Source organism: Equus przewalskii, chromosome 4, assembly GCF_037783145.1.
Source record: "Equus przewalskii isolate Varuska chromosome 4, EquPr2, whole genome shotgun sequence".
NCBI lineage: Eukaryota > Metazoa > Chordata > Mammalia > Perissodactyla > Equidae > Equus > Equus przewalskii.
Window position 1 is genome coordinate 91,845,889 of NC_091834.1, and position 15,827 is coordinate 91,861,715.

The 15,827-nt window shown below is 44.5% G+C and overlaps 1 protein-coding gene across 3 annotated transcripts in view; it reads right to left on the bottom strand.

Annotated features, from left to right (window-relative positions):
- Positions 1 to 15,827, bottom strand: part of ATP6V0A4 (ATPase H+ transporting V0 subunit a4) — a 72,807-nt gene that overhangs the window by 7,573 nt on the left and 49,407 nt on the right. For all 3 annotated transcript variants that reach the window (XM_070617849.1, XM_070617850.1, XM_070617848.1), the window contains 5 exons: positions 14,688 to 14,781; positions 11,159 to 11,277; positions 8,883 to 9,099; positions 6,024 to 6,125; positions 1,006 to 1,134 (listed from right to left, as the gene is read on the bottom strand). In XM_070617849.1, the coding sequence (XP_070473950.1) occupies positions 1,006 to 1,134; positions 6,024 to 6,125; positions 8,883 to 9,099; positions 11,159 to 11,277; positions 14,688 to 14,781 (661 nt within the window). The remainder of the gene's footprint in view (positions 1 to 1,005; positions 1,135 to 6,023; positions 6,126 to 8,882; positions 9,100 to 11,158; positions 11,278 to 14,687; positions 14,782 to 15,827) is intronic.

The window sequence follows — 15,827 nt, forward strand, 5'->3', positions numbered from 1 at the left end:
ATAGCCACGAATATGAGTTACTCTCTGTACCTGGAATCTTGTTGGAAAAATTTTCCATGATCCAGATTTTTCATTGATTCTAATTGACCCATCCATTAGCACGCAAATGATTTTATTTTTTAGTAATTAACACCATAAATGGAGCTACTTATAGCATCCCTCAGGCCTCACAGAAACACTGTCCCCACTCCAGAATTAGAATAGAGCTCCAGTTAAAACCCCCAGCCAATTCAACATTGTGGGTGACTTCAATCATGGATAGAAACAGCCAGCTGCCTCCCTCTGGGAGAACATGGCACATTCCTAAGGGGGGAGTGGCTGCCCATGGACAGAAGTGGCAAGGAGAGAGGAGGGAACAAAACAATTCCTGAATTCACAGGAGAGGCAGATAATGTTACAGAGATAAGTCAACAAAGTCAAGACAGAGTGAGGGCTGAGGCAGGAGGAAGCGATGGTGGTGTGCATGCTGATGTCGGAGAGGAGGGCTGGGTACAAATAACCCACTTCTCGCTTCACTATTAGGGCTAGATTTGGACTCTGCTCTCACGGTTTGAGGAGCACTGATGGGAAAGCTCATAATAAATGTAGCTGACTCCCAGGGACACAGTTCTGAGCCATGGAGGCCTCAGGAACATTTAGGACCTTCTATGTCACTAGAGCTAAGGCTGATAGTCACCTCATATGCACAAATATAGAAGCACCTGGGCTAAAATATTAAAATACTCCCAGACTGGTAAATAATTGTTCTGATCTTCGTAGACACTCTCCCTCCCCCGGGACCTCCCCAACTTCCCATGACTCAGCAATTACAGGGCTGCCACCATTCCCATGACCCAGCAATTTACAGGGCTGCCACCAGCAGGGTCCTCCCAACCCTCCCAGCTCTACTGCCTAGGTCCATTCTGATGGGCTGCTGCCCATGCTCTCCTGACTGTTAAATATTTGACTATCACCCCTGACTAGATCCCCTTCTAGAATCTGTACAAGCTGGCAAGTCCCAAATACCTCTTCTTCATGGTCGTCCTTAGCCCCGTGGGCCCCTGCAGAAGCCCCCTGACCGGGGCTCATGGAAGGGTTGGAGTTGCCACCTTCCATGTCCTTGTTGGCATCTTCTTGGACCATGGATGCCTGCAACTGTCAACAAGCAAGGAAATGAAGCACCAAATTCATCCTCAGAATTAGAATTAGAGCAATTCTATATGAAATAAAGGCTCTCATTAAATATTAGGTACATACCAGACACTGTTCCAAACTCTATATTATCTCAATTGGCCTTCCTAACAATCTTTTTATGTAAGTACAATTTTCACCCCATTTTACAGAGAAGTAAACTACCACACAGAAAGCTTAAGAAATGTGCCCAAGATCACACAGCTGGCAAGACTAGTTAGTGGCAGAGGAGGAGTCAAATCCAGGCAGTCTGATTGTGCAGCACGTGCTTTTCTCCACGGTGCTCCAGAAGGTGCCGAATCAACCGCAGTCTCTACAGTAAACGAATGCATGTACCAGAGTGCCTTTCTATTGTTAAAAAGAATACACGCTGTCATATGATTGTCAGTGTACCTTTGACACAGCCTTGTGACCTGGACAACCAAAATCCTATGGGCAAAAGTAACTAGGAGAGATGAATGACAGCTACAGTCTGAATGTGTGTATCCCCTCAAAATTCATATTGAAATTCTAACCTCCCAAAATGATAGTATTAGAAGGTGGGGCCTCTGGGAGGTGCTTAGGTCATGAGGGTGGAGCCCTCAAGAACGGGATTAGTGCCCGTATAAAAGAGGCTCCAAGAGGTCCCTTGTCCCTTTCATCATATAAGGACACAGTGAGAAGGTGCCAGCTATGAACCAGGAAGAGGGCTCTTGCCAGCAGGTGAACATGCTGGAGTCTTGATCTTGGACTTCCAGCCTCCAGAACTGTGAGCAACGTGTTTCTGCTGTTTATAAGCCACCCAGTCTATGGTATTTTGTTACAGCAGCCCAAGTGGACCAAGACAATGACTTTTCCAAAACAAATATAGCTTTAAAAATAAAAACATCACTTTATAACAACAGCTAAGAAAAATTTCAAGGAAAAAAAAATCTAGGTGTAGTCACCATTCAATTTGGCCTGGTTTTGAATAGAATGTTTCCTTCTTCTTCTTTTTCTTTTTAGTGAGGAAGATTGGCCCTGAGCTAACATCTCTTGCCAATCTTCCTCTTTTCGCTTGAGGAAGATCGTTGCTGAGCCAACATCTGCGCCAATCTTGGTCTACTTTATGTGGGATGCTGCCACAGCATGGCTTGACAAGCAGTGCTAGGTCCACAGCCAGGATTGGAACATGTGAACCCCAGGTCACAGAGTGCACTAACTTAACCACCACGCCACCGGGCTGGCCGCTAGAATATTTCTTTCAAGTTACTGTGAAACAATGTCCAACGTGTGAAGTTTTTTCTAGGATGATTTCACAGGTGGGGTATTGCACATTAGGCACTAAAATACTTTTTTATGGCATTAAGGTTCTTTTATTAGGCATTAAGTTACTTTTCTTTCTTTAAAGGGTCTGCACTCAATATTTGCAGGGCCCTTGGGAAAGGTAAAAATGGAAGTCCACTTGCCATATGTTTAAATATTTTAAAAGCTATAAATCAAGCCAACAAAATCCTACATAAAATATGTTCCAGCCTTCTATCTTGATAAATAAATCTTCACGAGAACTTGGAAGGCCAGGTTCAAATTCAGAGTCCCACGCCAGGACGTGGCAGCACAGGAGAGCTGGCCTGGACCACAGCATGCCTCTCTTCCCTTCTCATCTCTGGTTCATCCCACAGCATGAGGGCCTGGTGTGCACACGCATGGACACTCCCGCCCACAATGTCCATGTTCCACCCCCACTCCCCACAAACAGATGCCCCTTGGCCACACCAGGGTCTAGTGGAACCCATGCCAGCAGTGGGGCTGGCCCTTTGGAGGGCCCAGAAGTGGGCTTGAGTCCACCCAGACAGGAATTCCAGGGTACCAGGGACCAAGAGGGGGCTCTGGGTAAGCCTTTCCCTTTGGCCACATGGTTCCTTGCCCCATGGTGAGGGTGTGGCTCAAGTTCACATTACTTTGCCTTCTTGAAATCCTATTTCCTCTCCCAGTCAACTTAAGGAAGAAAATACCAAAGAAGAAATGGAAGATAGTGAGGCCAGCCCTGTGGCCGAGTGGTTAACTTCGCACTTTCCGCTGTGGTGGCCCAGGGTTTCGCCAGTTCGGATCCTGGGAGTGGATGTGGCACCACTCATCAGGCCACATTGAGGCAGCATCCCACATGCCACAACTAGAAGGACCCACAACTGAAATACACAACTATGTACCAGGGGGTTTTGGGGAAAAAAAGGAAAAATAAAATCCTTAAAAAAAAAAAAAGAAATGGAAGATAGTTTCTCCATTTCCATCGCTAAACTCTAGCCTTTTCTGGTCATTATCCTGGAATCGGTTAAAACGAACATGACCAAGTTTGCAGACTCATGACGCTGGACTTGGTGAATCCTTGTGCCTATCTTCTCCCCTTACTGAACTCACCATCTCACAATGTTCGAGGTGGGTGCCTAGTGAAATGAGACAGATAGCAAACCAATTTTAAATTAGTTACTAGCAACTTTCTAAAAACACATGTGCCAGAAGACATGTACAAGAATATTTAAAGCAGCACTATCTGTAATTACTAAAACCGGAGACAAGCCAAATAGCTATCAATATATGAATCAAATCAATATATGAATGGACTGAAAAATTGTGTGTTCATGCAAGGCAATACTATATAGCAATCACACACACACACACCCTCAAATACTATAGGGCGTACTATATGATTCCATTTACATAAAGTTCAAGAACAGGCAAAACTAACCTATGTGTTACAAGTCAGGATGATGGTTGTTCTTGGGGTGAGAGTGACAGGAAGGAGGCACCAAGGGACTTATGGGTCTGATGGTGTCGTGCGCCTTAATCTGAGCGCTGGTCACACAAACTGGTCATGTTGTGACACTTCACTGATCTGTGCACTTTCCTGTATGTATGTTATACTCCAGTAAACTTTACCATAAAAAATGCACATGTAAACATAAAGATTTTCAATAAGAATGCAAAGTTACTTCACTGTGACCCAGGACATGGGAGCGGGAGGAGACCTGGGTCCATGGCAGCAGGTCAGAGGTCACAGCAGACTGTGAGAGGCCCCGGCCGTCCCGGCAAGGAGATGTGTACTCACTGACTAGCTCAGGGCAGAGGCCACAGGGCTCGCTAGTGAAGGGGTTTCCAAACCGTGTTCTGCATGGACCTCAGGTTATAGGATCATAGAGGAGCCTGAGTGGATGGGACCTCTGCTCACATCCCCTGAGGCTCATCAGAACTAATCTATTTATGATCTCTACATATTAGGCCTTCTTCAGGTTTCATGGGGGAATTGGGAAGGGGCCAAATTATACCATTACAGAATTATTTCTTGATGGAGGTGGTAGGAAATGTTTCTAACATGAAAAAGGACCACCAGAACCCTAATCAGCAGCCTGAGGAATCAACCAAGAGCCATGAACCCCAAGGGCCAAGGAGACAGGCCTCCCAGCAGTCTTGGGGAGCTTGCATCACCCAGAGTCAGTTTAGGAGGTACCATCCAAGATGGCAGACTAAGAAAAACCTGTCTCTTCCTTCCCTCTTGTCCAAATCATCCGTGGGGAAAAGGGAGAAGTCCACCACCTTGAGATCAGCAGCTATCTAAACAGCTCTTGCAGAGCAAAGAGTAAGACGAGCCATTGTCTTAGAGTCCTGGGACTCAGGTGAGCCAGCAGTAAACTAGCTCTCGACCTACGGACAGGTTGAGTTTCTAGGAAAGAGAATTGCATCTATTCTACGATTTGTAGAAGGTATTTGCCACCTTCCTTTGAAACATCTGGTCACCTGTTTGAACAACCTTCCACCTCAACCACCTTTACTATCTTGGCCTCTCACCAATTAACCAAAGAATAAACAAGTATTCTTCACCTTCCTGTTTATTTATATCTCACATAAATTATATTTATCAGAAGGCTTTGGAACAAGTCAAGGCTGGCAGGAACTAGACAAGGAGAGGAGAAGCAGGTGCTATAGAAAGAGGGTGCCACCTGGGGATGAACCCTCTGAACTCCAGGCTCATCATTTCCAGGGCTCTGACTCTACCGCTGGCCAGTCAACATCCAACAAAGATTTTAGAGAAAAAGGAATTTATCTGAAAATATCTACAACCATTTAAAACAGACGTAGTCTCAGCACATTCCACTCAATCTTCTGCACTAGTGGAGGAAAGCAGAGACTATCTCAAACAGCGCTTGTGTGTCATTTCTAGACTCTGATGTCCCTGGAAGGTTAAACTTCCCAAAACCTATTTGATTTAGGCTGATGGTAAACTCTTCCTCGCTCCCTGAGTAAATCTGAGGCTCAGGAGCAGTTTAGACGAAAGGAGGAAGTGGACTGAAACTGGGATTTGGCAATAGGGGAAAAATCACAAATAAATAAGAATTGACATTCGAATTTGTTAACTATCCTAGTTCTCTCACACGATTTGTAACATTATATAGTAAAAGTTCACAACTTTAGACTCCTGATGAAAACAACTTTCACTATTCATTAATAAAGTAAAAATATAGTTTTAAAAACTCTTTGTTTTCAACTAATAAAACAACCACATTCAGACCCTGATAAGTCATTAACTGCCACTAGACTTGGCACACACACACACATACATACACACTCACAGACACACACACACACCCCCCAAACAAAGTTTCTAAGTCATAAGATTTAAATGTGCTTGCCCTTAATAGAGCATTATGCCGGAAATGAGAAGGCCCAGAGGAAAAGTGGAACTTTCCAGAAGGAAACACACCTGGGGCAGGCCTGTTCCTCACCTCTCCACTCGTCCTTCAGGCCCTGTGTGCCCTGCGTTCTCTCTAAATCCCAGATTCTATTTCCAAGGAACCCACACTCCTCCCCGCAGTGAGTGAATTGACATGAATGGCCCTTACCTGGGATTTCCGATGATTGGCTCGAAGAATAAATGGCTTAATAAGAAGCATCCAGGGCACAGAAATCAAAGCCATAATAACAAAGAAACTTTGGACTTCTTGCTGCAAGACCAAAGAGGTAAGATGCTATCATTTTCAGGTGATCATACAGCATACTTTATATGATAAAAAATGATAAACATGGGTCATTCCAGTTGCAGTAAGAGAGCGAAAGCATTTCAGTGAATCCACTGACCTTCACATCTTGGAATATTCCCCCTGCAGACAGAGAAATGTCGGTGAAGTCATGCCCGGCGTCAACACAGGGCGGGCACTGGAAACGCACTGTCTTTATCCCTTACTCGCTACGTAGCCCCTCATTAGACACGTGGACCACATGTAAGCAGTCATTTGAACAGGAAGTGCTCATGAGACACATCATAAGGGCAACTTTATTTGTCCCTTGTCCTTCAACTCCCTTCCATGGAACAGTTAGCCCCCCACTCTGGATGAAAAGTGTGGCAGGTCTCATAACTTCACCAGCCACTCTAGTGACCCAAAGTCCTTGGGTACTTTACTCACAAACATTATCTCAATCGTTAGTTCTATATTCCCAGCACTAGATAATTATCTGAGTTCTCTCTTTCAAAAAGAAAAGCTCCTCGCAGTCTCCACCTGATGAGCATACTCTCATTGTGCGTAGGTTCCCTAACAGGTCCTGGGATCTCTATTTTGACCTCTCACTGTCTCTCCCTCACAACTCACTATTTGGAATGAGGCACCTATGGCCTTTATGCCTCGGTTGAAACCCAGGAGGGGATCTATTTTATCTTTCTGTTACATATTTCCTTTCACATCCTTATGCTCCCACCTCTTTTTTCATAGACTCCTAGTCACCAACTTTGAGAAGTGACCCAGAGCTGCTATTGTCAAAAGAACCAGGAAGCCTCAGAAGCTGGTGGAAAGGAATGAAAACTGGGTGCTCCTAGAAAAAGGAAAAACATTCCCTGAGCCTACACATTTCTTCAACTGTGCGGGCCAAGCTCTCAGTGAATGCCAGGAGATAATTTATTATCCCAATTGTAACAAGATTTACCCTGATAACAGTGGGAACATCTTATCTGCTCAATCTTCTACCCTCCTCTACTCTTGAATGCTCAAAAGAAGGATGGGAACCACGTGACCACGCACTGCACTTGCCGGTCCTGGTTCCCTGAGCACGAAGCTACCTCATTGCCGTTTTTCCATTTTCACACAACGCTTTTCCCCCTCATGAGGTACAAAGCAACTGGAGATTTATATTTCTCTGTTGCTCTTCCTCTCTGACATTCAAACATGGCACTAAGACAGCCAAGGCAGTGTTGGGAAGAGGCTGTATTTATCAACTTACATTGTCTCTTCCAGCTGCATGACCCCAAAATGAGGTTATGGAAACTTCAAATTATGTCAAGGTAATTAATCTTCATAGGAGGGCATGGGGAAACCAGCCCACTCCCGACAATGTTCGTGAATGGAAAAGCCATACACTGTGCAACGCCCAGTGCATCTTCCAGACTAAGCGAGGACTTCAGTCTTTATGAACGGAGTTAGCACATGAAATATTTGGTGAATCTGAGTCCTTTCCCTAAAAGAGAAGACTCATTTGGGAACTCCAAAGAAACTTCCATTTAGACTCCAGCATTGAGTAAAGGAACCTTCCAAGCACATTCATTGAATGCTAACAGTCTGGGGTGGTTCAAGGTCACCAACCATGTATAACAAAGAGGTGCTACGACAGTAAGGGGCGGGATACCACAAAAGAGCTCTCAGAGGCATATGTCTTCTCTGATTATTACCTAAAGTCATTCCTTATTTTTCATAAAAATGCCCTGGCATAAGACATTGTTTCTCATTATTTGCTGCTTCTGTAGGGGAGGAGAACGCAACTAGGAATCATGCTCGTGAGGACACGCATGGCCACAGGAGGAGCGTGACGTTAACTAGGACGCCCAGGATGAGTGCTCACTGGCAGGGGACAGATGCACCGAAGGGCCACCTGGCATTGGGAAACCAGCCCTAGAGCTGGATGCAGAGGAGTCAGAACCTATATAAGCGAGCTCTCCTTAGTGACAATCTACCTTCAAGCAATATTATCAGGTTAATCACTGGAAGACGCCAGAGAAGAACTATTTGTTACCAAAGAATTACTCACTGAGTTATTTTTATACCCAGCTCCCATGAGACATTTATTCTTTTTAAAAATAAAATATTAAGTTGATAATGTGGCTGAATTGCCAAGTTGACCATGAATTGCTAGAAATGGAAGAAATCAGAATGGCAGTAAGGTCTAATTGTTGGGAGGTACCGTCCACGGAGGAAGAGCCCAAAGAAAAAAGAAAAAAAGCATCTCCACCTAGCCACAGAAGCTCATAGGGGAGTTCATAGTTTTCCAGAAACCCATTATCCATGTGAACAGAGGGACTCCTCTTCCTGAGCCTATTTCCATTTTCTTTCTTATGAACCTTAACTAGAGTTTACTTTCAGAAAAAAAGGATTATTAAATTTTAAGGTGCTATTTAGTGCATTCACAGTTTCTAGCCAATCAATTAGAAGGATTATTTTTTTCTTTCTTCACAGACAATGCACAAACCAATTTTCAATGCCACAGCAATAACCCCTCTCATGTACGTATCACCCAAATAGGAGTGACTGGAGTTGCATCACCACACTGCCCTCAGCACCTGCGCACTCATCCAAGAGAAGCCTTCTGAAATTTACAGAACCTAACACCCTTGACCGGGTGCTAAGATGGCTCAGTCATGCAAATAACCACTCTCTGCAATACTCAAGAGTATGCGAGAGTATAATCAAGTGCACAAAAGAAGAAAAACCCATAAATACCTGATGTTTGTAGAGGGGTGCATTAGAAGGGTCATTGTAGTTGAACAGAAACATGTTGATGAAGTGGATGAGGATGCTTGGGGCGTGCTGGGACATGTGGACGTCAAAGTGGCACCATTTGAAAATGATCATGAAAACCAAGTATCCAAACAGACACAGGATAAAAATCATCTCTGGGATAAATTGCAGAATGATGTTGAGAGTTTTTCTGAAGTATCTGGGGTGGAAAAAACACAGACATACAAGATAGAACACCAAAGGAACAGCAGTGACTAATCATTCTCCCCAACGCACAAAATGGTCCTTTTTTGAACACTGCATCCACTGCCTTAGCAAGCAGCAATCATGCATGGATGGGAAAGAAGAGAAGTGAAAGTGCTTTTGCACAAAAGATCCAGAAAGAACCAGGGTCTACAAGGTAAGTCTGACGCAAAGGTCAAGCACACAGAGAGCTGGTGATCTGGCCACAGCTTCAAGCGCAGACCTAGCTCCTATCAGCACCGTCAAAGGCACAAAGGTACAGAAGGGTGTCTTAGAAGCTCTTCTCCTAAGAATGCCCCAAGACAGCGGTTGGCAAACTATGGCCCGTGGGCCAAATTGAGTCCATCAGCCATTTTTGTACAGCCTGTAAGTTAAAAATGGTTTTTACATTTTTAAATGGTTGGCAAAAAAATCAAAAGAAGAACAATATTTTATGACACACGAAAATTATATGAAATTCAAATTTCAGTGTTTCTAAATAAAGTTTTATTGGCACATAGTCACACTCATCCGTTTACATATTGTCTATGGCAGCTTTCACATTACAACACCAGAACTGAGTAGTTGTGACAGAGACCATGTGGCCCGCAAAGCCCAAAATATTTACTATCTGGCCTTTTACAGACAAAGTTTGCCAACTCCTGCTCTAAGAGACACAGTCCCACAAGGCTACATTGGGGGCTGCCAAGTTAAAACATCAGAAAGGGCCCCCACTCCCTTTGTTAAATTTCAAGACTCACTTGAAGGAAAAGGGAGATCTCACGATAAAACAGGATTGCCAGAGAGAGTTGAGGCCAGCCTGACACGTAATGACAGCAATTATAGTTTAGTCCAGAAAGTGCTTTCCAGGATTAACTCTCATTTAATGTCACAGCACTTTCAGGCAGGCCGTGGTGCTAAGCTGCTTGTCATTAGTTTACTCATAGTTCTGATTTTTCAAGTAGAATCGTGCTTCTATGGACTCTCAGCTCAGGGGTCACCGGGTGACTGGTTCTGGCCAACGAAATGGGAATGGAAGTGACAAGTGTCACTTGGGCGGAAGCTTGATCCAATGTGTACTTGACCACTCTCCTTCTGCCATGGCAACTGGCAGTGTTCCAGAGAGTGGCTGCCCATCGGCCCAGGCCCCAGTGTGAGGATGGTGGTAGCGGAACCCCCCGGTGGGCCCATGATGGACATATGTCACAATCTTGAGCCACTGAGATTTGGGGGTTGTTGGTTACTACACAATAGCTTAACCCATTCTGACCACTATATTCCCACTCTAAAGAAGAAACACTCTCAGAGACTTAAGCAACATGTCTACGATCACACAGCTATTAAGAGTTGGAACCAGTGCTTAAACTTCTGATTCCAAACCCTTTATCATTTCTTTGGTGCCCTGCCGCCCTCAGTTCTAAACTACACAGCAGATGGGGCTTCAGCTACACACACAAGCTGCGTGTCCACACAAGGTGCCTCTGAATAGGCACATTTGAAACTGTTTTCAAACGTTTATACATTTAGCATAAATAAGTTTGAGAAGCTTTCCAGAGACAGATCTTGATAGAAGGAAAGGAACAGACAGGACAGCATTAACAGCCAAAGAAGTGAGAGAGGCTGCTGCGAAGAGGAGGAAATTACACCAAATGGAATTCAGAATCTGAGGGCACTTTGGTTGAAAGGCATTTACATCCCCCTGTGTCCACTGACGGAAGCTAAGCCTGGATACAGCGCCGACGGAGGCCTTTCATGGTGGGGGACAGAAGGCGCGTGGGCTCGCCAGTCTCTTTCTGAACCTCAAATATCTCTGAGGTGAAAGGTTCACTCACCTTTAAGAGACTCAGCTGAGGAGAAACATAGGTGCCATTTCTGGCAAACCAGCTTGGCCTGGCTCAAGCCAAGAGATGCAGGAGGGCACTCCCCATGGGAGGAAAGCCCTCACTCAAAGGGACGCAGGGCCCGACTGGCGGCTTTGTCACTGCTCATCACCGATGTGGTCAGACCACAGGCAGAAAGTTAATCACGCAACTTACATGTGATTGAAGAGGCTGAGAATAACGCCAAAAACCATCTGGACGATTCCCAGGATGACCGACATCTTCATTTTATAGGAGTTCAGGAACGTTAGTTTGTTTGAAGCCACGTTCCAAATCTGGGTGGGAAACGTGACAAGAAATACATGAGATCAGAGTCTGGAAGTTCTGCTGGAGTTGGGGGCTCTGGCACGATTTCCTTTAAGGAATTCACTCTGGGAACCACTTTTTCCAATTTCAGTCCAGTTCAATGCACGCATTTTAGAATCAGAAAAGGAAAAGGACCAAGCCCTTTATAAAAGCAACTCTAAGGACAGACGTGTCAGAATCATTAGTGTCATTAGTAAAATATCAAGTGGCTGGAAGGAGACGGGAGAAAAATCTACATGATTTTTCCCTTGTTCTAAATGAAAAAAAATTCTGAAACATTCTGGAGATCTCAAATTTGCCTCATTCCCTTAGTAAAAGCGTAGACCTCTGTCCCATGAATTTATCCAATCCCTTCTTAATAATGCCACCTTTTACTCTGAATTTCTATAGCACTTCACATTACAAAGCTTTTCCCAGGTCCTTCTCAAGAAGCCACTCCTGTGGCCAATACTTATTAGCACTGTGCCTAAGACGTAGTCCTTGCCTTCTACACAGGCTCTGTTTTAAACAGAGCTGCCAGGCTTGCAAAGTGAGGGAAGCTGTGCTTGCCTGCCCCAAAGGAGACACATACACAGAAAAAGCACTCAGGTTAGGAGGCTGGTCAGGGTCTCTCCCTGGTTAACGACCCCAGTCACTAATGTCCTTCTTCCCCACAGAAATCTCAAACACCCCTGGGAGAGGGGTCTCCACTCCTACCCCATGCAAATGATTGGTGTGCTCCTCTCCCGACCCTACTAAACTAAGCACATCCCAAACTGCCGGCTAAACACATCTTGGGGGTTTGTTATGGTGCATCTCGAAGGTAAAAAAGCCACCAGGGTCTTCTCATCTTCCCTCCTAAAATGACTTCCTCCTCCAAACTTCTTTGCTTCTGTTAAGGGGTCAACTGCCCTAAGTGCAGCCTCAATGTACAGTCACCTTGCCCCCTCCCCCATGCGCACATGGGCAAGAACCACATCTCACTGATTCTTTCTTTACAACGTCCTCAGCGGCTGGCAGCTGGACAATCACTAAGAGGGCTGCTGGGAAGGCGGGGGAAGGGACTCCCGTGACAGGTGCACAGACGTTGGAGGCGCCTCCTTTCCCCTCCCCATCTGCCTTGGCATCTGAGCTGCACCAGGCTCGCCCTCCACCCTCTGCTTTTCCCTTTGCCCACCTGGTTGGCCAATCCCCATAGGATCATTTGACATGGTGAGGGCAGGGTTACCAGCACACTTCAGACCCAGCCAAATGTGAGAAACCAAAACATTCATGGTGAAGTACGAGCCACATACTAAGCTCTTTAAATGTATTTACCTCGTTTAATTCTAACAAAAGTCCTCTGAGATAGACGTAAGTATTCCCATCTTACAGATAAGGAAATTTCTTTTAATCTCAGGGCGATTATTTACACACCTAAGAAGAAAGAATATAATAGCAAACAGAGTATTTACCTGTCTATGGACAAGACTCTGTCCTGGGTGTTCTACATGTAAAAATCATTTACTCTCCTGAGCAACCCCGTGAGTTAGGGCTGATATTATACCCATTTTACAGATGAGGAAACAGAGACACAGAGATGTTAACTTGCTCAAAATCACACAGCAAGGAAAGAGAAAAGCCAAGATTTAAACATAGGTTGTCTGATTCCTAAGTGTGGACTTTTAACCACTGTGTTATGTTTCATTTATTATAAAATATTTACAAACACCTTTAGAAAGATCTCTTAGCTCTGATAGTCAAATATTTTGTGATTTGATTCACAAATAGACACTGCACACAGTCAATAAATGCAACTGTAGAAATTTACATTAGGTAAAATGTAATATATATAATACATATTATACATTTATTAATATATATAAGTGCTTATATAGGCACAGAAGTGTTGTGTTACAAAGGTTATCTCTGGGGAATGGAATTGTAGGAACAGGAAAGGTAAGGTGGACAACTCTTTTCATTTTTTATAATATTTTGTATTATATGGATTTTTAATCATATATATTACTTTATAATAAAAAGACCAGAAATTTTCAAAAATCTAAATGGTACTAGGAAAAAAATTTATTATGTTTGACATCCCATCTTCTCTTTCACCCTCACATTTTTCCTTTCTTTTCTAACTAGTGAGCAGATGGCAAAATTGCATGCAGAGCGGAAACTCTGGACCACTCAGTCTGAAATGTGAAATGCACTATGCTTTGTCTGGGAGGAACAGAACCAGGCAGACAGGATCTGCTGATGTATTAGACGTGGCCGTGAAGGGAAGAGAGAGGACAGTAGAAGTAATGAGATTCAAAGCAAGGTAAGGTCAACCAGACCCAAAAATCAGCCCCCTCTGGACGCCTCCTTGCCTGCTTGTCGTTCATAAAACTCCTTGGATCAAGGATAAAGACGTCCAGTCTACAAAAATAACACCTTGCATTTGTTTTTAGCACTTTGCAGCTTACAAACAAGCTTTCAAAGACTTTACCTCTTTTGATAAAACTTAGAATGCAAGTGCGCCTGGGTGGCAAGTATAAACAAATGCTGGCTGCTCCTGTCTGTTTTTGTAAGGGAGGGGAGGTGGGCAGACAGTGGGAGGACCCGGGAAAACGGAGGAACAGATGACCTGCAAGATAGGAGAGTGCAATTTTAGGACCAGTACTGTTTACTCTCAACTGTCAGCAATTAAAACTGAAGTCTCAGGTTCTCTCCCACAAAAACAGCTTAAAAGAAACACATGGATAGCATTTGCCAAGTTCAGGTCTACACCCTCGTGCTCATTTGGAGCACAGGGCCGCCACCTGGTGGCAATATGCGCTGGGCCATAGGTGTGCACGGTTTTACACAAAGAGGCATGCGAGTCTTCTGGAAAACCCTTTAAATCTAAAGGCTGTGTGAGGAAGCACTTTTGTTTCGCCTGGCTCAAATCCAATGAGATAAATACAACAAACAAACAAAAGTTAACATATACCATTTTTTTTCACTTGCATCAATTTTATGAAGTAAAATAAAGCAAAAATAAAAGCAAACCCATACTTTTCTAGGAAAAATGGGAGATGTTAACTGGAAGAGAATGCCAAAACAGAGAACTTGATTAAGATGCTAAATAGCTAATCTAATATGCATACTTTCCAGGCAACTGAGGGCTTTTTAAAGAAGCAATCATGAACCAGCAGGGGATACCTGCCAGGAAGAGGCAGATGTTTGAGGACGCCGTGGGCTGGCTGAAGGGGGCAGGCAGGACATTTACTTGAGTCCAGCACAGTGTATCACAAAAACCTCAAGTACACGTTATTGTATCTCAACATCGGTTTGTTGATTTGACAGGTTCTGGCACTTTCTTCCCCTCTACCAGGAGATCTCCTCAGCAAAACATTTTACATAATAAATATTTAACCCAAGAAGACATTATTACCGGATCAATCCCAAATGGATATGGATTTCCAGAGTACACTCCTGGAATGGCCGGGTCCAGCTGTAAAACTGGGTTTGTTTCCATTACTTGTCTACTACAGGGGGAGAAAGGAAACAAAAGCAAAACCAATGATCAACCAGAGGTAGGAAAACGACACGCCATCCATCAGTCATGAACTGGCAAGGAATCAAAGCCTAACTGTTGGTGCAACCCACCAATTTGGCTCCTTCAATTATTCTACGACCGGGTCGGGAATACCTACTATGTGCCACGTATAGTCCCGGTGCTGAGGCTACAGAAATTACCACATGGCCCCTAGGAGCTCACAGTCTGAGTTTCCAAAGGGCTCTCCACCTGATGGGGAGTGGTGAAGAAAAACAGTTACCCTACATTGGAAAGAAGTCAGGGCAGGGATGGAGGAGCATGTAGGAAATAAATCCCAGCCCAAGGACCAGCCTGGAAAATCCCCCCCGGAGCATGTGGGCTGATCCTGGAGGAGTGAATGGGCTTTCACCTGTGGGACCTCATCTCTGTGAAAGCCCTCAACAGTTGTGGCCCATTGAATGTCTTTAAATCTGTGTCCCATTTTTGCCCAGAAGCACAAGTGTCAGTGGATAGTCTCTGCAAGCCCTTAGGGAATAAGAATATTAAGGTTTAATTTTTTTTTTGCAGAGCAACATCTATGGAGGGGCTTAAGAATGAGTATTTGAAACGATGAGGAACAGAGTGCTGGCAACTTTGATGGGCTTCCTAGAAATACACTCCCTCCCTCCTGCAGCTGAGGAGCGAGGGGCTATCCAGGGAACTGAGGAAGGCCAATCATGCTGACCAGGCCCTCAGTGTACGGTGGAAACAGCCGGCCCTGACTGGCCATCGCAGACATAGATCCTGTCCTAACGACACGCTTCAGTGCAAATGGCTGGATTTAAATAGCAGAGAGGGGTTTGTATGTCGACAAAGAACAAAGCTGCCCTTGATGGGAGGGAACAGGCCTGGTACCTAGAGCTACGCCAGCATCTGCTGCTGAACATAAACAACTTCACAGGATGCCAACATCAGACGAGGCCACCCTGTGACCAAGAAGGATCAAGACAAAACAAGACCATTCAACAATCATATCTGAACACAGGCAAAAATAAA